Here is a 25,628-nt window from a genome sequence, read left to right on the forward strand (position 1 = left end):
AAAAGAACAAATGTTAAAAGAGGTATAGTCTTAAATAAGGTACTAAGCTCTCCCATTATTATTAAGTAGAGCAACACTAAAACAGAAGAATATAAAACAGATAGAAATATATTTTCTTCCGTAAACGTGATAATGCTTTGGAGAGAACCTTGACAAATAAAAAGGTTATGCAGACTTTAGACAAGTATACAACAAAATATAGCTTTCGAATCAGCAGAGAAAACTAACGCTCAAAATTTTAAGAAACAAATACCACCGAGACATGCAAATAAAACTAAGAGGAAAACCACTGTAAACAGCAGAAACCTTCAAATATCTGAGTTCAAAAATAATGGCAAATCTGTGTGACGGGAGTAATTAGTGGGAGACAATAGCAGCAAAACTTTTTTTAAAATTAATGTGTGGTATATCTGATATGAGTTTGGGACATTCCTGAGGAAGTTAACATGCTACTACAACACGTACTTCACACTCGTAACAACGTATACTGAGGAAGCATGGAAAGACTAAAGGATCGTACAGCAGAATCCAAGCAATACAGATGAGATTCCTGACGAAGAATTCACAGGAACATAAGAAAAGATCGAAGAAGAAATTAGAAAAAATTAAATGAAATCTTTGAGTTTTACGTCCCACTGTTATGCCGGCTAGACTAAAGGAGACGGTGATGATGAAATAATGAATGAAATGGTGGAATGAAGAAAGTGGGAGGAAAAGGGAGAACCCAAGAGAAAACCCACGCACACAGTGTTTGTCCCCTACAAAGCTCATTTGGCGCGAGCTGAGATCGAACCAGGGACCTCAAGCACTAGAGGTGAACGCTTTACCGCTGAGCCACCGCGGCCCAAGAAGAAAAAATTAGATCACGAGATGTTCCAGAAAGTATTTTTAAAAGCTATGCTACTCTTGAATATACATGCACAAAGAACACTTTCCAAAATTTCTGCTCATGAAAATGACAAAAAGTAAGGAAAATCAAGGACCAGACGTCAGGATGTGAAAAAGATAGAAGTTGGAAAATGATTAGTGAGCTAAAAAATGTAGTTCTCGAGGCCTCACACACACACTGCAGGAGGTTCGAGTAAAAAAATCTCCCAGCCAGAACCTCTTGGACCACAATCTCGCTGTTCAAAATCTTGCGGGCCAAAACGTCGGTCGTTCAAAATCTCGCGACAGCGATTTCTTCAGTGTAGAATATACAAAATATCGTTGTGTGTACTGTATCGTATCATTGTATGTATGTAACTCTATTCACAAAATAAAAAGAAATAAACTCCATTAACAGACATCCATGATACGGACATATTTTTTTTTTTTTTTTTTTTTTTGTCTCGACAAAAAATATATGTATTATTACGAGACAGATTCCTCAGATACGGACCCAGACGTTTGCTCCCCACCCCCCCTAATATTTAGTAACTTTTTCATAACGAATAGGAACTCTTCTCAAATCAAGCATGGTTACACACACACACACACACAAAAAAAAAAAAAAGGCAACTTGAAAATAAATCTGAGCACAGTAAACAGAAAATTCACTTCAAATCGTTCGTCTATTTTCCCGTGATCAGGTAAACGACGTCAATTTGAATGCCGTGAAAGAACTGTGTAAATTGCCCATTTCCTCACTGAAAGCCGAATTCTCGAAAACGCTGAAATAAATGTTAGCTTATTGGGATATTAAATCTTTGGCATAATTTCTGATCCGCCGTTAGAATTCACAATTCACATTAACCAATTTAACTACAATAGATTAGATCAGAGGTGTTGAAGGACAATTACCTGAGTTTAGGATACATAGACTATTATTATTTGGCCCCAGAAACTCTCAAAGGATTGTTATAGCGAGGTCCTGGCCAGGTAAGATTTTGGGCGGCGATGTTTCGGCCGCGAAATTTTATCCGTATACCTCTGCAGGAAGCCAGAATCGGAATGACAATGACGGATTTATTAACTGAAAAGCATTCTTTTCACCTCTGCATTTTCCTGCGAGACTGACATTTCAATTGTTTTTATGGATATCTGTACTCGCCATCAAGTAACCTGATGTAAACACAGTCAATTCTATCTCAATCATATATATATATATAAATAATTCTTAAAAGTAGCGCCTAGAATGTCAATGCTGAATCATATGAATTTAACGAAGACAAACCTTTTATCGTTTTATATTCCAAAAGGATTTCTTTGTAAAATGTTTTGAAAGTCATATAAACGAAATTTCTACTGCAGGAGATGAGTGATTAATGAAAATGAATGATTGTGAAATAACTGATGAAATGATGAGGAAAACGGGAAAACCCCGAGAGAACCCATGGACACGATATTGTTCTTCAAAACCTTCCACGGCCCGCGATCGAACCAAGGTATCGTTACACCAAAAGTGGGCGCAATATCATTGCGCCATCGTGCCCCGCAGTCACGAAAATATCAAGATTCTGACTTACATGAGGGTCTAAAGACAAATCTTTTGGATCTATTTGTCACAGGTAAAATTTAGCTGCAAATCCAATATATATATATATATATATATATATATATATATATATATATATATATATATATATATATATAATGTAGCCTAACTTTTTGGTGAGACTAAGTTTAATCAAATTGTCTTTCTGGATTAAAAGAACCGATCTTCGGAAAAAACACTTGCTCTTAAACGCTTTGGGGACAAGAAAGATACGATGTCACTCATTTCTGTGGTGTGTTTTATTTCAATTACGTGCTGAGCAATTTTGTTAAAAATTGATACATACAGTTACCTGAAAACATATCAGAATGGAGACACAATCTTTTCATGTTATGGAGTCTGTAGTGAAAACACACACACAATTATATAACATATGGAAGATGACAAAATCCAATCCTACCTCCATATGGTGACACGGCGCCAACTTTATAAGAAAGATGAATAGGGCGAAGGTTCCCTTATGCTGGAAACTAGTTCTGTTTCCAGAAAACGACAATTCCGGAATCACTATTTTAACTGTTGGAACATGAAAAGAGTCGGATGATAAACGTAAATAAGTGATGAATATAAGAATTGATGAAATGACAAAAATAGAAGATGAGAAAACTCCGACAAGAATTTGCACAAGCTCACATAGCCTAGGAATTACCTTCAATCCTTTGAACCTAAGATGCGTGCATGCCAAGAAACAAAGTGTAGCTTGGGTGACACATCAATAAAGAATAATGTCGTGTATTCCTACTAAATTCCAGTACAATGGGCATATATTATTGCTTCCGCTGACCATTCAATATTTTATAATTATATGAAGATTGCGTAGCACTGCGAACATATATTTCCGATTCGTTGTTATACAGCTACAATATGAAAATCGCATACTGAATCTTTTCATTACCGTCAAGAATTTTTACACGGCTACTGGTGACGGTTAGAAATAAAAATGAATGATAAAAATCACGAACATCATGCTAACGTTGCTAAAAATAACAGTATCTAGAGGAAATAATCTGCTGAAACCTGGGACTAAACATTAGCAACCCCGTATTCCTGGCTTAAATGTGCTACAAACCATCAAAGTTCTTTGAGATCCATTTGTCACTCAATACTTACGAAAAAAAAATTTGGACTTGGCTTGATTAACGTACCTGCTTTTCACGTTCAGCAGCTGTTTTACTGTCGAAATCTATTGCTGGTTTCGCATTTGGGTCGGGTTTTTCTTTTATCTTCTCCATAATGAATACTAAAACATTCATTATAGCTTCTACACTACCTGTTATTAGACATACGCGCTCCGTTGTCCCTAGGACGAAATAAGGAACATAAATAAATATACTGCTTAATATTTGGCAGCATAGTTATACACTGTTAATAATCAGCTATCTAAATAAATGTATAAACATATGCATATTTATAATGGAAGTGCTAAATACAAGCATAGTGTTTACAAGCCATAATTATTCATGGTCGGAGAGAGAAAGAATATAAGAAAGAAGAAGGCTGTCCCGTAAATATTGAGCTTGATCTAGAATCAGCTACAGTTTGAAAATGACCCAAGAAATTTATAGTATATATATTTTTGATACAATGTGCCGATTTTCGTTATTTAATGTTTCTTTTTAAAGACTAGAGTGGTGCTAAGGAAGTATGACGGAAAAATAGAAAGGAAAAAGCTGAGTAGTTATTGCGCATCTACAAAACTCAGGAATATCCACGAAGGCATAATGACAGCATTACGAGATGATCCAGGCTATAGCAAAAGGTTGACTAAGTGCATTTAGGGGCGAAACAAGAGTACTGATGACGAGCTTCCCCATGACAGGGCGGTGCAGTGATAGAACAAAATGGAGACAAATTGCACAAGATGTTTATGGTAGACAACGGTTAAATGAACTGTCCAAGACCATTTGCAGATGAGCAATGATTTTGAACGTTGGATGCCAAAACATTTGATCAATGACCGAACTCTGACGACGAGTGACTTTTGGTCTGGACCTAACGCTATACACGTAAGAAAAAACAGTAGTCCAATTAGTGAAACAATACTGACTCTCCCGTATCAATGAAGTGAAGTTCATTTTATTAGCTGGGAGTGTTGTTGTTAGTTTTCTGGACTGCACAAAACATAGTGCTGGTAGACTATCAATCAGATGGTTACATTATCCCAGAGATCATTGTGCTGTTCCGTTAAGGTCAATCGCTGCGGAAAGACTCGCTTGACCAATAATTATTCTTTAAGATAATCTTCCATTAACACGACTATTTTTGAGACAGTTACCACCACTACCCGTGAATGTGGTTTAAAACTTGTGGAACATCTGCCGTACCTGCCCAATCTTGTACCATTAGATTACCATACCTCCACAACCTGGAAAAGTGAATTGACTGAGAAGTATTTTGTCTGTGATTATAGCATCAGTAGTGTTGTGGACGACATTTTAATGATCTTGATAAATGTTTTTACGAGATCGAGATCAAAGAACTGGTAAATGTGTATAGATCTGAAAGGGGCTTCATTGAAAATAGATCACACTTGCGGGTTCTATAATTCTTTTGGGTGAAGCTCGGATCTTACGGGACAACCCTCTTAAATACTATAAAATGCATAAAACAAAATGCAGCAGCTATCCAATTTTTTCTACTGAGGAAACCCAAAGTCGTCTTCTGTTACTTAATAATTATCGCTGCTTCTGAAATGTCCAGAACCCTCTTTTACCTAACACAGTAACCACCAAAACTCCACACTTATTAAAATTGTCTTTACGAAAAATACCCTTTTGCGTTCATTTCAGCAAATAGTTATTACCATTCTTAATAGCTTTCCACGATCTGAAGGGTAAAGCGAGAACAAGGTAGTAAAGGCAAAGATTTAAAATTTATTGGTTGATTACATAAGGGTCTACACAGCAAAGTTAAAAAAAAAAAAAAAAAAAAAAAAAAAAAAAAAAAACTCAGGTAAACTCAGGTTAAGTGTATTGTGCACCAAAGTAACGATACAGACTTTAAATTTTAGGTCAGATGGTACTAAGGTTCTCTAGATAAAATTAAAATTTTGTGAGTTTTCTTTGCAATATTATGTTTATCAGTAAAGGCCAAAAACCGGTAAAAATTTTAGAGAAAGATTTTATTAATTACAAATTGCCAGTTTTACAAGATACCGGTTAGTGAAAAGAAAGAGAAGTCACGAAAGTACAAGGAGAATTTACTTGAAAGAGTATTGGAAGTGTGTAAGTTACGAATATAGGAAAGGATAATGAAATGATGATGTAGTTCGTCACGCAAATGTAGTCTTCTAAAAGGGCTTTGCCCAGGATGGCAGTAACTACTTGCCGAAACGTACCAGTTAAATAAATAGTTTTTTTTTATTTATTTATTTTAAAAAACAATTTTAATAACTATTTAATATACATCCTATTGAATCAAATAGCGTAAAAACTCTATCACCTTTACATAAATTTTCTTGTGATCATAAATATTCTCCAACACCAAATTCTACAAGCTCCTTCAGAAAAAACACAAATACATTTTTGTTCTTCAGTAAATTTATTAATCCTCCCGCCCAAGTATTTTTAAAATTTTCCTTCCTTGTCACGTTATATAACACGTAACGTAACCAAGTGACAATTGACCTTTTCTTTCTTTTTGTGTTTTCCTCTTTTCTATGGTGCTTTGGAATCAGTGCTTGACACAATGGGTGGTCTATGTTAAAAACACACCCTGCCCTCCTCCCCCCTCTCCTCTTATCTTACAACTTAACTTGACACAGTTACATAAATATGTTTGCTCCTGTCTTGATGAAAAGTTACCACCTACAAACCCTTAAGGAAACGATCTGTAGTTAATAGAAAGCTAAAGCATTAGTGATGTTAGTTGATGATTGATAATTTTAACGTGTACGTATACCAAACAATGAACTTTTGTTTCCTGCACCAAAGCTGAGCAGTGACGACGCCAGAGGGAGGAGGCAATCCTCTAGTAGCTACGTTTCCCTCCCTCCGACATATTGTATTGGAATATAGGTCAAAGCAATCTAACAATTATTCTTTTCGATAAAAAACAAAAAAGCTTCAAAGAAGTCTCTGTTCTTCCGTTAGCTCCAAGAAATAAAACTGGCTTCTTCACTGCAGCCGAGATCACTAACCGACCTGGGAGTGAAACATGAGAAATACGAGTAGGGTGGTTCTGAATACAATTCAATCATATCTCAAGTGATTTTGCGCATCTGAAATTACTTCCCAGTGAATGTATCATTCGTACTCTCTTATTATATTAAATCTTCCAGAAATTCGTCCCTTTGTTAATAAATCCTTAAAGCACATTTTAGAAGTCTATACATTAAATTCAGTGACATTAACGATCAAACAAATTTCTATTCCAGTATCCGGAGTGCACTGAATCCAAGAGCATCTGTAACTTTTTAATTTTAACTACCCCCTTTATATATATATATATATATATATACACACAAAGAAGAAGTTATCACAATTTGATTTTTGGTAAACCTCTTTTCAGGTTACATCACACGCTACTCTAATTTACTTCCCTTCAAGTGAATCAATATCTTACTTGATAATCACAAATTTCGCACAGTTATTCACCTACTAGACAACAACATGAATTTTGAACACTTAATATAATTGCCTTCCAGTCATTGAAATTCATTCACAATAATTTCAGCTGCATGCTTTGATGTGTTCTTCAGGTGTTAAAGAGATTACGAATTAAGGAAATTTACTCACTTAACAACACTAAACATTAAAAAGACACACTTATGTAAAAACAAAGCCAATGTTAGTTGATTTCTTTCAAACATGAATTCCACAGTATTTAGCAAAAAAAAAAAAAAAAAAAAAAAAAATCATTGAAGAATTAACAAATATTTGTTTTTGTTTTAACCAAGTGTATGCTTTCAATGTATACTAAGTATTGTAAAGTACGAATTTTGTTAACTCGTAATCCCTTTACCAGCCGCTGACTGCAGAGCAAGCATCTGAAATTACTGTGAGTAAATTTCAAAAATAACTACAACATAAATAAGAACAATGATTATATTACATCTAAAATGTGTTTCTTGTGAGCGATTTCAAATTTACACAATTCTTGCATCTATTAGCCAACAATGTGAAGAAACAATTATGACTTATTTCTCATATTATTGGCGAGCACCTCTAATCTGAAGATCCTTTATTTTAATTTACTCGTTGCATCTATACTATGCAACATTAAAAAACAATTAAAAACTGTCACAACGATAAGCTACTTTGTCTGAGGAGACTTACTTTCTGACTGACCAAACAACGAGGCACAGCCACTTTTCACAATTTAATCAATCAATACGGAAAGAGTACTAATTTGTCATACAACACCTTATTCTTTAAACTAAATCGAACAAGTCTATTATGCACGTTTAACTAAGCTAATCTAATTTCTGATGAGTCAAATTGACAAATAATTCTACTTTTGACTCAAAAAATTTAACGCCTTGTAAAATTTCCATTTCCACGTATTAGGACGAAAATATGAAATTCACTGCACTTACCTGGATAAAAATCGTTTGCCTTAGACATTTTCACGCGAGCTCCACAATCTTTTTGAAGTTGTGCAATTGTTTCACCTCCTTTTCCTATTATGGCACCTGCAGCTACACTTGGTACAAGCAACTTAAAATGATACGTTCCATCAGCACCTAAAACGAGAAGTACAATAAGATACAATATACAATAACCAGGGTTCCCACTCTCTTTCCCAGAACAATTTCTGGACAAATCACAAATTTTCCAGGACTTCGTCACAGGAAGGTATAACAGGATTGCAATTGTAGGTTCAAAACTCACAACAGTGAAATGAAAAGTACAGTAGCTTATGCAGTGAATATTAATGCAAGTACAGTATTAATACACAATAATTAAATACACAAAGCGGAGCGTAATGTGCTTTTATTTCTCTCCCAACTCCTTTTATAGCTACCCGATCCATCCACATCCAGCACACATATTTTCATTCTTTCTACATTACATTTTAATTGTGCACCGAACAAATTTACAAACAATAAAAATCTATTTTTCGTACATGGCATCTTCATTGTGTAATAGTGTAAGATATAGTTAGAAGAAAAAAAGGAATTATATTAAAAGTTTTTCAACCGTGTAAGGAGTTGTGCGATCTCCTCATCTACAGACACAACTTCTTTTTTCTTTAGCGAAGTTGCTTTATGCATAGCATTTGACTTTGTCAATAAGGTAAAGCAAGACTTCTGCTCTGCTTCATGTGCAAGCTGGTTTGCTTCAGTCTCCAAAGCTTCACTTGTTTCCATCAATTTCCTTTTCTTTCTCTGCAGCTGCTGTACATTTTCACTTCTCTCTTTCCTCTTGCTCTGCACTTGATTTCCTTATTTTCTTCATTTCTGCCATATAGTGTTGCTGATTGAAGAAAGGTCAGTATGAGAAATATTATCATACACTAATCTCAAACCGACCAATGATTTCTCGTTCATATTTTCAACAAGCAATCTTTATTTATGCTGTAGCCTCGTTCAACAGCAACCTGTCCATGAGACAAAACCTGAAACTTCTTTATGATTAAACACAAATCTTTTAAATTCTTTCAAACCATCCAACAGTTTTGCGTAAAAACAATCCAGCTTCTCAGGGTCCAACTTATACCCAGCAAATGCATCTTTAAACTGCTCAGTAAATTTTCCACACAAAACAAACAGCTGATCACATTCTTTGGGTGTAGCCCATTGGGTGAAAATAACACTGATTATGGAGGATTGATACTGGTACAAAGCACAGTTTCTGGAGGATAATGCTAGTGAAGATAGCATCCAAGAATGAGTTAACAGACTAGTGGATGAAACAAAGAGAGGATAGTTCTCCCAGAGAACCACTCTGATGGGAGAAAGAAAGCCTACTAACCACCCACACATGCAGGATCATGACAAATTATTACTCAGCATAAAAACGGGAATAGCAAATAAAAATAGCAATCAATCAAAATCTTTATTATAATTATGAAAAATCTGACTTCAATATTTCTGTAAATTTCAAGGACATTTCCAGGTTTTCCAGGACGAGCGGGAACCATGAATAACACAATAATTGTACACATGTCTATCTATACCGGAACCTGGAGGTTCAATGTCACTTCATGAAAACTCTCCACTAACTTCTGTCCTTAGTCAACTGGATCCAGTTTCTACTTTGTATTCCTACTTCTGCGAGATCAATCCTAATATTGTCCTCCCATCTGCGCCTAAGTCTTCCGACTGTATTTCCAGATAAAATTTTGAAAGCTTTCCTACTTTCTTTCACTCTGGCTACAAGACGTGCCCACCTAAGCTTCCTAGATTAGATGGCCCTAACAATATTTGGTAAACGATATAAATTTAGCAGTTCCTCATTATGAAATTTTCGCCATTTCCCATTCTCGTTCCTTTTGAGTCCGAATATTCGCCCCAGTATCTTACTTTCAAATACTTTCAGTCAGCGTTCTTCCCTCAGAGTAGGCAGAGCAAGGACCAAAAAAGCACAACAGGCATGATTATCGTTTTATATATTTTAAGCATCAAATTCCTTGACAGAATTCGCGATGACAAAAAATTCGAAATGAATAAAACAAATTTCTTCGTGGATATGGTTTTGGTTATAATACTACAACTTCGTTTACCCAGCCCTCGTTGATCCGGATCTCCGGAACAAATCTGTAGACTTTTTTAAAAAAAAATTAATGTTCACATAGATAATAATTTTTAACTATGATAGCAAGAATGTAACTATAAGTACGCCAAACATTCGGTTTTTATTTTGATCAAATGTAGAGTTCCTGCACAGATTGTACAATAAATTATGGTAATACTGTACATGTTAATAAAATGCTTTTTGTCGAGTTAAGAAAGCACCTCAGTTGTTCATTCAAACGCTACACGTGTTTGAAACAGAAAACAATGAACCAATTCTTTGTTATGAAATTATGTGAAAAATTTCGAAATAAACGGTAAGTCTGCTTACTTAAGGATTTGTTTGCTTATTAGTCATATTACCCGGTTTATCCGATTTTTGATTTTCTGGATTGATTTTGGTCCCAGTTAGGAAGGATAAATGAGGTTATACTGTATATATAGAACTGTAATTTAATCTTTTCATTTAATAAAAATATGTCAAATGCTATGTTAGCTACATTTCTTCATTTCCTTCGTCCTTTCTCTATGGAACAAGCAATATTTAGAAATCCCAACATTAAAATATTTATATATATATTTTAAGAAGTATCACAAATTACACTTAAAGATAAATAAATATTAACTTTGTACAGGTATATTTGTTTCATTCTACTTTAAGCATTCTTAGAAAAGCCGAAACTTGTTGATAGAGATTTTTTCTTTTGAAAATGTGCACAACTTGGAACGAGAAGACAAGAATAAGCCAGTATCAGAATCATAAATCATCATTTTGCATGAATATTCTTCCTTCTGCTTTAGTCACACCATTCATTTCAACTTGGAATACTGTTGGATTTTGTTCTTATCTATCCTTAACATTCTTAAGGAAATTGAGGAAAGCATTAAAAACATGAACACTTGAGTGTACCTTCCTTCATAATTCATGAAGCTGGAAATATTTGTACATAATACTTCACATTAAAAATTACGCTGCTCACTCTGAGGACTCGAGAAAATATTCATACTTTCTCAAAGTTCTTTCCCTGGAAACTATCAGCCACTAATTCTGACGATTATTATTCATGTGACGAAAAGTAAAATTTGACCCAGGATTCTTTCAATGAATGAATCAAATACTTCTGTCATGCAGCTCCCGCTGTGAACGTAAGTGCAAAGTTCCAAAAGGTACATTTTTGGTTCAAGTGAACAAAGTATACGTTAGCGTATGTGTTTCACTTTATTTCCTTATAAATAGGTTTTCTTACCTTCCTTATTTCTGATCCGTTTGCTCTTTAAATCACTTTCTTTCAGAAATTTCAGGAGCAATGCAATTCTTTCTTCCATTATAATATTAATCAGTCAATAATAAATATAACCATTGTAAGTTTCATATGTAGCTCGTTGTTTTGGGACCCCTCCGGAAACAAATTATGCTGGAAGGACTGACAGAAATACATTATGCTTAACTCATCCACTGCGCCCTCACACTCACAGAAAAATCGTCCAAGTCAATATTCCTCTTTTCAGTTTGTTGGTTTTCATGTGCTTCAGTAGATGGTGTTTTTAGATCCCGAAAAGTTGAACGTCTTTTTAGCATCAATTGCAAATATTCAAAGCAAACCACTATTCAAATGCTAAACCGTAAGACATTTACAATAATTCATATATCAAGCGATCCATAATTAGTCTTCATCCTTCATCATAATGGCTTTATACTAAAATAAGCTAGTAAATTCTCTATATATAAGCTCACTAATGTTATTGTATATATACAGATGGTGATCAGAAAAATGGAAACACCTGTAGTTGGCAACACGTCAGATGTATGGGTTGGCAGTGGTGTCGTGGCGCCCGCAGCGCCGGACCGCTGGTGGTGGTGTGTTAGGTCGGTCTCCATACTACGTCAGGCGCAGTGGAACAGCAGTGTCCAGTGGCTGCAGCAGACGGAAATAGTGTAAAATGGGAGACCTCTCAGATTTTCAAAGAGGGCAAATTGTTTGTGCGCAGTTATGTGGGGTGGGTGTGACGGCAGTGGCTACTGTGTTAGGTGTGTCGCGTGGGACAATGTCGAAGGTGATGACGGCCTACACAACACACGGGAAAACCACATCGAGGAAGCGGAACAGTGGGCGGAAGAAAATCATGAGTGACAGGTCACGCCGGGTATTAAAGCACATGTCACGCAGAACCGTCGTGCCACTGCAGAGCAAGTGACGGAGGAACTCAATCAGCACCTCCCTCACCCTGTTTCGACAATCACAGTCTGCCGCGAATTACATGACATGAACTTACGGGGTCGTGTTGCACGGGCCAAACCGCTCATTAGGGACCATAACGCTTTCGCACGCCGCAAATGGTACCGCGACCATGCAACTTGGACCGTTGAGGACTGGAAACGTGTGATATGGTCGGATGAGTCACCCTTCACCCTATTCCCAACCACGGACTGTGTTTATGTGTGGAGAACGCCCAAAGAAGCTTATGACCTGCAGTGTCTCCGCCCAACTGTGAAACATGGCGGCGGCTCGGTAATGCTGTGGGCCGCCATATCATGGTTTTCATTGGGTCATGTGGTCACACTTAGCGGACGAATCACTGCCAACGATTATGTCGCAAATTTAGGAGACCACTTGCATCCTATGGTCCGGATGTTGTTCCCGGACAATGACGCCATCTTCCAGGATGATAATGCATCCATTCACACAGCTGGCGTTGTTGCAGCGTGGTTTGAGGAACATCGGGATGAAGTTCAACACCTCCCCTGGTCCGCCCAATCCCCAGATCTCAACATAATTGAACATCTGTGGTCCGTCTTGGAAACACGACTCCGGCGACAATTTCCACCTCCATCCTCTCTCACAGAACTGGCCGATGCCCTGCACGAGGAATGGTGTAAAATTCCACTTGCTACCATTCACGACCTCCATTCCACGTTGCATCAAGGCTGCTCTGAAGGCGAAATGTGGCCCGACACCATATGAATCTGGTAAGTTGCAATTTCGTTCAGGTGTTTCCATTTTTCTGATCACCATCTGTATATTCTTCCAACAGAACTTACGTCACACGGATTTTATCTTACATCAATACGATATCCATCTCCAAGGTATACTCCGATATCCAACTATATATTAGCTCCGACATATACATACATCCTTTAGGTTTCCTTTAAACATAACATGTGCTTAGTTTTCTTCCATCCGATGTTTATAATTAATACATTTACATTTAATAACGTCCCACGAATATTTACATTTAATTTCCGTAATCTGCAAATCATATTTTTGAAGCAAAGATTTAATGCAAAGAGAGAAGCAAGAAAAAAGTGGGATGCTTCTGGAATAGAAGAGGATAAACGTAGCTTCAAGGTGGCTAATAAGGTAGCAAAGAGGTCAGTGGCCAGGGCAAGAGTACAATCCTGGCATGAAATGTATGGAGAACTACAAACACCAGATGGAGTGAAGGAATTATACAAGTTATCAAAAAAGACAAGGAACAAAGGATACTACTTATATTAAGAAGTGAAAAACGAAGCCAAATTGGTCTTACTAACAAAGCTAGGATCAAAAAGAGATGGACTCTTTAAGTGAAGAAAATCCGGGGAGCAACATTAGAACCCACGAAAAGGTAGAGAAACCGTCAAAGAAAATGAAGACGGGAAAAGCGATAGGACCAGGCGGCATAACAGTAGAAGAACGGAAGAGTTTGCGGCTAGAAGCTACAGGTATTATAAGAGATCTGATGCAAAACATCTAAGAACATGAAAAAATGCCAAGTCAATGGAGAAATAGGGTTATTGTACCTATTTTCAAGAAGAAGGGAAATGCAGAAGGATGTGGAAACCACAGAGAAATCGAACTAATATCATATATGATGACGATTTAGGAGAAAATTGTAGAAGGGCAATTACGAGTAGAAACATCCATAGAAGACGAACAATTTGAATGAAAGCTAAGAAAGAGTACAACAGCTGCAATTTTTATACTAACTTGAACTATGGACAAGCACGACGAAAAATAAAAAGAATTGAATATGGTTTTTATTGATTTCAAGAAGACCTACGACAGAATGATACATCAGGAAGTACAGAGATGTCTAAGGAAGAAAGGACTGCCAGAGAAATATGTAATAATAATCCAAGATATGTATACAGGAGCTATGACCCAAGGAAGAAATAGTGTGGGACTAACATGTCAAAACCCTGTTAGGGCTGGATTACCTTAGCCTTAGGCCCGTACTTCAACACTGTCATGAATATTAATCAAGATATAAAGGATAAGCCCCTTGATGTATAGTTTGACGACAATGTTGCCCATGGGATAGAAATAGAGAAGTTGAAAGGAAAGTAGAGAGTTGGACAAGTCTTTTGGAAGATCAAGGCCTAAAAATTAGAAAGAAAACGGAATGTCTGGAGTTTAACGAAGAAGGAAACGGTGAAGTAAGGCTACAAGAAGAACGATTAAATGAAGTGAAATATATATGAAGTAGGTTCAGAGTTTTATGGAGAAAACTTCATCAAAACGTTAACCCCACGTAAGTGGGAACAGAGAGAAACAACAATTCCGCAAATCATAAGTTTGTTTCTTCTTCATTTTCGTAATGTGTTGGAACTTATCCCTTGTTCTTCAAACCAGACATATAGAACAGCAACTATGACTTATTATCAAGCAATCTCCTCATTGCATCTTGCAGTCGTCTCAGTAAAAATAACAGTATCACCATTGACACTATCACCACGGATTCGACCTTCGATCCATCTTTTTTGTGGAATTGTTCCTCATCGGTATCCTCAGAATTATCGTGCTCTTATCACTTGATTTAATTATACAGACTGGATTGAATATGAAGAAAGTAAATTCCTCCTCAATAGTACAATTACTCCCTATGGTTCGCGTGGTACCTCCTGTTGAACGTGAGTATGATCTGTAACATCTCCAGACGGTAAGCGATGAGAGGTGTACGCCCTCTTCTGTTCGTTAAACCTTGACCTATTTCTTACAGAAAATTTATTTGGACAACATCTAGCGTAACGAGTTAGCCATTCGCAAGAAAAACAGCAAGCACCCTTAGCCCAACATACGGTAGCTGCATATCTAATGCCGCAAGCTAAACAACTATTTGAAGGCGTTGCTGTTACCGTGATACTGGCAAATTATCACAAGACTTGCTTGAATTTCTCTGTTCCTGCTGTACCCAATGCTTTACCATATCTAATGCGTGACTACAAAACTCCAAGTCAAATTTGACACATCCAGTAGAATGTTCTGCACACTTTCACTCCTTGCATCACAAATTACCTTATCTCTGATGGCCAGCTCTGTGCATCGAGTTTGCACCTGTTAGGCTGCCTCTTCAATTGATTTATCAACTGCCTAGGTGGTTGTTTTTGATTGTACAAGCAGTATCTTTCTTCAACGTGGTCTGAACATGTCCAAGAAAACTTGTCTAATTTCATCAAATTCCATGTAAAACATGTCACTGGGTATCACCAATTCTTTTAATAACTCAAAAATACGGATGACCAATGACAGCAAATATAGGAAAATGCGTTCGTCTTACTCTGTAGGACTGATAGTACCTTAACAATCTTCTCACATACGTCTCTGCCTCCTCTTCTATCCTGAAAACCTCTATATAATCCGTAGCCATCTTTGCATCTGCATCTGTTTTTTCTCGAAAATTCGTCGTTACTTGTTAGGTTCTAAAAACCTGCAAGTCTCTTAGCATCAAATGCAAATACTCAACCCAAAACACTATTCGAACGGTTACCATAAGACATCTACAATACTTCATATATCAAGCGATCTATGATTAGCCTTCATCCTTCAAATGGTTTAATATTAGAATCTGCTAACAAATTCTCTATACGCAAGCTCCCTACTGATTATTACATATATTCTTCCAACTGATTTTACATCACACGGATTGCATCTTATACTATTACAGTACCTATGACGAAGGTACGTTCCCGACGTCCGACAATGTATCAGCTCCGATATATACATTTCTCTGTATCTTCTTTAAAACAGAAATTTGCTTTGTTTCTTTCATCTTCCAATTAATCAAAGCAGATCTTACGCAATCATTTAAACCACCTACTGTTATCAAAATTCACCCCCACAATAGATATTCCATTTTGAATATCTATTTTGAATTAGATATTCCATTTTCGATTGCTTTCAGTTAGGCCTATTATATTTTCTATTATTTTGGTCATTATATTTTTGATCACATTTTATGTTTTCCTTTATTTGACCGAAATTTCTACTCCCTATTTACAAAAGATTAACCCAATGTATCTTCAAACCATTACAAAATCGAACTGACCCTTATACTTCAAGGTCTTACAAAACGACGATTACGGTAACTATTATTATAATCAAAATCCACTTTCTTTTAGTTTAACGTCCCATGTTTATGCACCGAACCTAAGGGAGTGGTGATAATGATAATAAATAAAATAGTGGAATGAAAAAGTGGGAGGAAACGGAATAATTCCGACAAAACAAACGCGCACATTGTTTTCCTACCACAAAGCCCTCTTGGTTCGAGCTGGAATCGAACCCTCTACAACTGAGGCACCACGGTCCCAAGTACATAACTTAGATAGCAGTTCCCTGCAATGTACAGTTAGCATTAAAAAAAAATCTTTAAGCATCAAGATCAGTGACTTGTACCTTTTTTTTCTTTCTTTCTTTCTTTTTCCAAAAATCTTATTCCCAATTAATGGGCTTTTGTCTTTGCAAATTGATCGATGACTACAAATAAGTGAGATAGTAGGGGCTACAGTGGGTCACCTCTGACATGTGGACTTCTGGGTTCGATCCCAGTTCCCATCAAGTAGCCTTTCTGGTAAATAACCCCTGTACGTGACTTTTCTTGGGATTTGCTAGCTTTCTCTCACTTTTTTCATTCCACCATCACAGTCTCCTTAGCATGGGTGATAATTGCGGGACATTAAACCGTCAAATAAATTGAGATTTCTTTTTCATCCTGAACCTCTAACCTCTCCCCTCCAAACAGAAGACGATGTAATCTGAGCAGGGTTGGCTGGTTTAAACCAAGGTGGTTTAAACCAAAAAACGAAAAATGTTCGTAAAAGTGTAAGTGTTTGTAAAATCTTGATGAACACACATTTGTGAGTTATCAGTTTTCACTCCCGTACATTATTCGTATTATATTCAGACCTAAATTCCCCATTCATTACTCAAAAAGATTATACTACAAAAGCAACTTTTTTATATAAGTTTATAAATGTTCGTTTTGTGATTTTTTGTAGCTGTTATTATTGTTGTGTAATTGCAATCAAAGAAAAATTCTAAATATTGTTTTGTTTCAATGTTTACTATTGATAAAATACATCGTACTTTGTGTGTGGGGGGGGGTCATACAGACCCCACGAGAGGCATTTAGTGAAATGAGAAGTATCTTTGGTATCTATTTATGTATAAATGAGTCTGAGCCAAAGTGGACTCAAATAATTCGTATCTTTAGTCACTTTCCTAACTGATATGCAAATTAAGTCGTTGTATTTCTTTAATTTGGACCAATAAAAGTCGTTGTTAACTAACTTGAACTAAATTAGTTCTTCTGTAGTACTTTGAAATTGTCCATATGTAATTCTGTATAATGGTTTCACTTGTGCAACTGTTCATCTTTTTGTCCTGAAATAACTCTTGACAGTTATATTAAGAAGCATGTAAGGTCAGTACAACGTATTTTTTATCAGGATTTCTTCGTGAGTGAGTCGGCAGACGTATCGCATTTGTGGCCAATTAGTCCTGGTTCCGAGTTCAAATGGAGGACAATTTCTCTCGGATGTAACTCGAGAAGCAGTTTTTATTCCGCTTTAAGCTTATGTGACCCCTTCCAGCATAACCCGGCTGTTACATAATAACATCAAGGCGAAACAAATTTATTTCTGTCCATATATGATATGAATACAAAGAGCAAATTATTTAAACCAAATAAACCTGGTTTAAACCATAAAAACAGGTTTTTTTTGGTTTTTTTAATAAAAACCATGGTTTTTGCCAACCCTGAATCTGAGCACTTCAGAAGAAATTGCATGCGATGTTCGAAAACTAATCAGAAAAACAGAAGCCTAATTCTTTAAACACAATGCAATATATTAATACAGATTATTTATTTGAACAAAGTAATCGATTTTAAGGTTTATGCACGCGATGACATGGTAAAACTGGTTAACTGCACAGTAAATATCTAAGCCAGCTTAAAGTAACATGAAGCATAGACTTTTAATCTTTCTGGGTGACAAAATGTCTCGGGATGTAACGGAAGAATGTGTTAACTGTTCTTATTGTTAACTACTATTTTTATCTTTTTATTGAAATGAAATGAGGAACAATAACGGTAGTTTTTAGCAAACGATTCAATGTTACCACTAAAAGTGATTTGATCACGTGAAGAGTCACGTAAGCAAATCACAGTAATAGGAGCAGTTAATAGATTATGAACTACTAAGCGGGATTTCCAAAATATGTGTATACGCCACAACGAAAATTCATTATTGAGTTGAGTTGAGTTGAATTTCAGTTTAGCGTCCCTTTCAGCAGCGAGGCTATGTGAGACGACCTACTGATTAACGTGGAATCCGAACCACATGAGCTCCCGCCGGGGAAGATTCATTATTGAAACAGTGTAAATGGGAAACAAAAGTACACCAAGCTAAACCCAATCGTAACTTTAATATTGCAATCAAATATTAATTAAAAAAAAAAAAAAGATGAATTCTTTCAGTTTAACCTCCCGCTTAACTTTTAGGCTACGAGAGACGGATGATTAAGGCAAGTGAATGACAACGGAACAATTGGTTGAATGAGAATATAGGAGTACCCCAAGGAGTACGATGTTGTCTGTCACCATATTTACTTTGCCGGGGATCGAACCAGGGACCCTATGCACCAGATAAGCGCTCTACCACTGAACGGCTGTGACCCCTAGCTAATGTTCCAAAAGTCATTCTAATACTTGTACGATATCAGAGATGCCTAAGGCGTCGACTGATAAGTAGTGAGAGGTAGCCCGCAGTGACCTGTATCATATTGTGTGTTGGTCGTTGCTGCTGTTCTCAAACCTAAAGAGGCTGCCGACCCCTGGCCTATATTGTAATCAACCTTATTAGCCACTAAGATAAAATAAACAACGAGAACAAAACTCAACTAACTTATTCGAATCCACCTTTCATTTATATTTTATTTCATTATTATTAATTAGGATATAGTATACATGAAGATGCATCAGTTCCCGAAGGAGCAGGACGCTCATACTTTCAGGGATTATTCATTGAATATGTACAAACTTCAAAGCGACTTTTATTTACTTATCGACTGATACGAAAATAAAAAAGAACGTACCTGTACTTTATATCTGCATGTGTAGTGCCCTTGTACTTTATCTATGACTATGTGTGTGTGTGGGGGGGGGGGGGGATTTAACGCATATCGCATGTCTTGTGCACATGGATACTTCTTAGTATTGCACTACGTAGAAAATTTATGGTATTTCATGTAGAAGTGGTAATAGGACACAGAAGAAACGCAGATCAGGGGGTTCTCATACTATTACCATTAATTAATTTTAAAAAAACTGCAAAGCAGAAATCCAAACTACAAGTCTACTCGTTGACATTACAAAGAATTCATTACTTGGACCTCCTATTTCATCAATCTAATCTAATCTTACCTATATGTTAGGTACTGTCATCGTATCAAAAATTATTTTCTGCAACTTCGATGTAATTTCTGTCAAGTGATAGAGAACCAATCATTTTTACAGCATGTACATAGATTCGAAGCAGACGAACTTACTAACGAATTACGAAGGATAATTGAGACCGGAACTGTTTTCATCCAGAAAGAACTGTAAATTAAAACGGATATAAAGTAATCAGACTTAGATGAAATCTGTCGTTTTTCGTCCAGCGGTTGTGTCCTATCGGCTAACGGGCACAGACAATTAACCAAAGTGAATGAATATGAAAGAATTGGTGGAATGAGTATGGAAGGAAACTGGAGAAAAAAAAAAAAAGACAAACCCCACTGACACGATATCATCGACCATAAAATCAAATGGTCTTAGACCGAGCTACGAACCCTTCTATAAAGAGGTGAGCGCTCTATCACTGAGCCAACGCACCACTCATTGTTGATTTTTAAAGTATCAATGAATGCCACTGATTAAAACAGTTATAGCCAACGAGGGGGAAAATTTTAGAACACAGGTCCCTCCCTCCCCATACAAGTTAGTAGTCAGGTTGGTTCCTTTCTGTACCGAAGTTTGATATTTAATTCACATAGTAACTGCCGAGTAAGCGTAAGCGAGTGAAGGTCGGTTAGAGCCCCGCAGGGCATGTTGTTTTCTGTCCTTATTACAGCTAAATGGGTAGGGGGACCTGTGTTCTAGACCCTTGCCCAACGAGGGATTATGACTGACCACAAGAATTTTAATTGGACAATATGTAGTTAGGACATAGTCATTACTTTTCGTTTTGTATATAGCCTAAGTGTTCCCTACATCTTATTTCAACTACTCCCCCAACTACTTCTCAAATCCTGGTTGACCACTCCCCCCCCCCAAAAAAAAAATCTTACTTTCACGAAACACTTATTATGCCCGTTAGGCTAAAGACGGATGAGCGATGAAATTAGGTATTTTTTGTTTGTGCTATCTCACCGAAATCGAACCCGGAACCACGTGCACCAAAGGCATGCCTCCATACGAATGGAACTCAGGGCTACGCCCGCTACCCATAAAGGCATTTATTCCAAAGTTGGGCGTCCGCTTTCACCACGTTTTTTCGCTGTTATCTTCTCTACACAATTTGTGTAATTTGTTATTAGGTTCATTAATCCGTGCTTTTCACAAACTTTTAAAAGATTTTGTTTTTATCAACGTATTGCTTCACAAATGTTAAAACTGTTAGTTCATTGCCCTTGTACATTCGCCATGTTGATACCATAAATGCTCGTTTCTTTCCCACAATGCAACTGTTTGGTTACCTTGCGCCAAGTAGTTCCCTCCGCTCGCCGTATAGTCCCATGTTTATAGCCGCATATATATAGCAAATAAACAGATTTTTCGAGACTCTTATATATTATCAAGCACACAAACGATCAAATTATCCATATCTTTCCTGTAAATTTTAAAAATTTTGCTGGAAACGGACGCCCAACTTTGGAATTTAACCCCCCATAAAAATACCTGGCAGTAGTTCATGTACCTAAAACGAAAGTTTAAAAGAAAGGAAAATAAATATACCACTACTAAACATTACATGACACAAGACGGGACGAAAATGCAAATATCAGAAAAACCATCAACCCTACAAGCATTTAAAACTTTCGGTACACGTATACTATTACGAAGGACGTGCTTTACGTCAAGGTCATATGTGCTTCGATACGTCACTAGGCAAATAATTCATTTTACTTGTACATAATTTACCTAAGGCTCTGCCGCACTACGAACACAAGGGAGTCCCCAAAACAAGTTCTGAACCTTAAACATATGATTGTAAATAGGTATTAAATTAATATTCTTTTTTGACAAAATGTTTGACAACATAATATATCTTATTAGTAACACAGAACAATGCTATTAATTGACTTTTGATAACTTTCGACACACATTCGAGTCATAATTTTCATCTTTTGTAATTATACAACACAGTATACACCGGGAATTGTTGCCTCGAAAAAAATACGGCCAGTTTGGATATATCCACACGGGTTTTCTTAGATCAGGAGAGGTTTAATAGGCTTGTACTAAAGCTTTCTAAACATGACAGTATGATATCAAAAATATTTGCTCTAAATTGGCACACTTTGATTTACAATTCATCTTACGCAGACTGAATAAACTTAGTACTGATGAGTAATATTTATGAATGAACATGCTAAAAAATAATTAACATATAAAGACAAGTAAATAATCTCCTGCTAAATTTACAAGTATAACTTCGGTAATGTACTGTTATATAAAACATTTATACCAAATACTTTTATAAATATATAACGAAAATATACGTTGTCACGTAAGCTTGTTGTTAGTGCAGCTGAAGCAATACGGTCTTGAACACATTTGACAACATATTATTACATTCTATACATACTGTCATTTATGATCCTTAGGTTTCTGCTATCCGAAATGCACTCACTTCCACACATCATTAACACTTCTAATCACCGTAATTATAATCAGACAAATACGTGACTGAAGTTTAGGCAAGGGCAGAGCCTGGTAACCTTAACCGTAACTTATGGTATACTTATATTTCTGAAGAAAATATGTATATAGTTTTAAAAAATATTATTTACCTCCTGCATAGTGCGATCTTTTTGTTGCTCCGTTTTCTACATCGCCGTCCAGCGGCCTTTTTCTAGAATCAGGCATTTCTGGTGACGGACACGTATCCATTCCTGAATCCGCCGCCATGTTGAACCGTGCTGCATTCCACTTCTGACGACAGTCGACGGTAAAGATTCCATACAGGAGAAGGAAGTGATGCGATGCTCGTTACTCATTTGTTTTCTTGGCGTATTTGCTGTTACAGATGTGCTTTATTTTACATTTACATTGTAGCAATTCAATCTGCATTCAGAACTTTCATTCAGGCTCATGAGATGACTGAAAAGAGTCATGAGATTTTAAAAAAAAAAATCATGGTCCATTTACATATTCGTACTAATAATATTAGTACGGAATTTACAAATATTGGTTACATATTACGACAAAATAATATTAATAACTTGCAAATTATGTTTATTGGCTTTTGACATCTATAGCTATTATAACCTATCACGTACGAGGAATGATGTCCCTCGGCGATCACATTACCTGGTTACGTGGGGAAGGAAGAGAGCGTCCTGGGACCTTTACGCTAGATACTATCCCGGCATTTACCTGTGTGAATGAGGAAAACCCAGGATAAACCTCACATAGGATGACTGGCCTGAAAAGACTTTTACACCTTTCAGACTGAGTGTCCCCACCCGGGAATCGAACTCGGAGCTTCTCGCACCAAAGGCGACAGCATTAACGACTACGCTATGCAATAATAATAATAATAATAATAATAATAATAATAATAATAATAATAATAATAATAATAATAATAATAATAATGTCGAAATAAATGTGTTACCAGTGGCAAACTTGCTCCATAAATATATGAAAGGTTATGGATCTTCTTGACTGAGGAAGAGGATCATAATAAATGCCGATACTAAATTAAACTAAATTTCATGACTTTATAGATCATGAAATATTATGATCTTTCAGACCTCTTTTACATTACATCCACTGGCGCAAATCCGGGGGATGATGGGGACATGTCCCCCCAATCTTGGAACTGAGGGGGACTGTCTCCTCCAATAATCCGATTTGAAATGTGTTTTTGGGGATAAATTTGATGATTTTTGTCCGATTGCCACAAAGGAACGTGAGATGAAATTAAGCCTCTAATCTGCCCGCCTTTCAACGTTGAAGACAACTCTACTCCTCTGATCCTCTACAACATTGTTTTTCAACTTCATAAATATTTTGGACATCGCGAAAAAAATTATGGGAACGGTCTTACCTGTCCCCCCACCTCCGATGGAGAAGACAGATTTGCGCCGCTGATTACATCGGCTCACATCCTCGTATTTTCTCGCTTGCTAGATCGGAGTTCTATGCCCTTTTATTCAATTAGCACTACCAATCGTCACAAGGATTAGCGTAAGCATCTTCGACACGAGAGTTTCGGGTTTGATTCACGGCGGGTAATTATGTCGTTCTGATCCCACGTTAAACTCACTGCCACTGTTTTTTCCAGGCATACTTTTAGGAGAAGCTGTGCCTCTCGGAATTGGTTAAGGTTAAGTGCCCCCTCCCACGCAGCTAAGAAAAATTAAATTGCAGTTCCCAATATATCAAAATAGTATCTCAGTGCAGCCCCTCATATTTTGATTTTGTACTCCCGAACAATATTTTCTAGATGAAAGTCTGTTCGCTGCTGAACGGGATCCTAAATCCGAAACAACGAGAATTTCAAATATTGAGTCTACGTCGAAGGTTTGTGTTCCACATGATCGAATGCAGGATTATGTACTCCAAAGGCGTGTGTGGTAACTATTCAACTGAGAACTGGCTAAGATTAGTGGCGGTGGTGAACGTTAAAAGTGAGGGGAAAAGATATGTTCTGAATATTTATATATCAATGTTAGTTTTCATAGTTGACTTGACGAAAGTTAACTTTACATAGTTTCACTTTGTTTGACGAAAGGTTGCATAACTAATAGGACACTATCTTTAAAACGCAACTCCTGTAGCTGTTTTAACTCCACGGAAAGACAAATAACCAATACGTACTCACGCAACGGCAAATATTATATGAATCTGTAATACACACAAAACTTCACATTTCCAAATGAAATAATATATTAAGGGGTCACTTCAAAAAAGTGGAGGGTAGCTGCCCCCTCTTGCCCCCTAATCGCCACCCCTGATTAAGATGATTCATTAATTTTTATCTATAGAAGAGTAAACCCACTGAATCACTTATCACATCTTCTAAACCATCGGGCGTAAAAGCTTGAAGTATTCACTGTCTTTCATTTTCTAAGAGTAATAATATACATTTAATAGCATGCATGGAATTAAAAATTAAGTTGTTCATTAATCCCCGGTTTCAATGTAACTTCTACAAAACTAGCCTCATTATTCATTACTCTGATTAATATTATCCTTTCTATTTATTTATTTTGCAAATTTCTTAAATAATCTGATCACGCAATTTTCCAGACAGAGTTTTAAGATGTTCATAAGCAAGGAATCAAATTTCTTTTTACACTTCGTCGTTTAAGAAAATAAAGAGCTAGTATCTACTTCTGTTGCTCTTGTCAATTTACTTAATAAAATATGAAATACGATATACGGTATTTTAACTGAAAAAGGTAGTATCCTATTAGTTAGACAACCTATCGGCAAACAAAGTGTTAGAAACAACAAGAGAAACTAAGACTGATACACAAATATTCAGATCATGTCTTGCCCCCCCCCTCTCCCTCCACACACACACTTTAACATCCAATCGCCGCCATTGCCTGAGTGTTACGTATAATATTTAATTCACTCGCAAGAATTTCTGCAAACTCTTCATCGAAGTTTAGGGAAAGGATAGTTTTATAATTTTTATACTTTTCTTTTAGTCTTTTCGGTATAAGTCCCCGGCTATTTGTAGCGTATGCAAAGCGATTTTTATTGCTCATGTGTACTCTTGGAATACGCTGACCGTGTATTTAAATGTGGATTGCTAATCACAAACGCGAAAACAATAAAAAGCGCGGAGAAAACGTCAGCTCAGTTTCGACGTTTCGGAACAATAGACCGCCTGCTGTCTAAAAGATGTCTAAAGGAAGGACAAAAAGGAAAGACGTGTTGCCAGGCAAGGGGATTTTAGAAAGAAACAGCTGCTTTGAAGATTCTTTTTGCAGA

General features: G+C 36.5%; 1 protein-coding gene across 1 annotated transcript in view; it reads right to left on the minus strand.

Moving 5' to 3' along the window:
• Positions 1-22,652, minus strand: part of ps (RNA-binding protein Nova-1-like protein passilla) — a 48,441-nt gene extending 25,789 nt beyond the window's left edge. The window contains exons 1-3 of the mRNA XM_081730512.1: positions 22,469-22,652; positions 8,013-8,159; positions 3,622-3,776 (exon numbers count right to left, since the gene is read on the minus strand). Of these exons, the coding sequence (XP_081586638.1) occupies positions 3,622-3,776; positions 8,013-8,159; positions 22,469-22,586 (420 nt within the window). The 5' untranslated portion in view covers positions 22,587-22,652. The remainder of the gene's footprint in view (positions 1-3,621; positions 3,777-8,012; positions 8,160-22,468) is intronic.
• Positions 22,653-25,628: the final 2,976 nt, after the last annotated feature.

This window comes from Thermobia domestica, chromosome 11 (genome assembly GCF_964235325.1).
Source record: "Thermobia domestica chromosome 11, izTheDome1.hap1.1, whole genome shotgun sequence".
NCBI lineage: Eukaryota > Metazoa > Arthropoda > Insecta > Zygentoma > Lepismatidae > Thermobia > Thermobia domestica.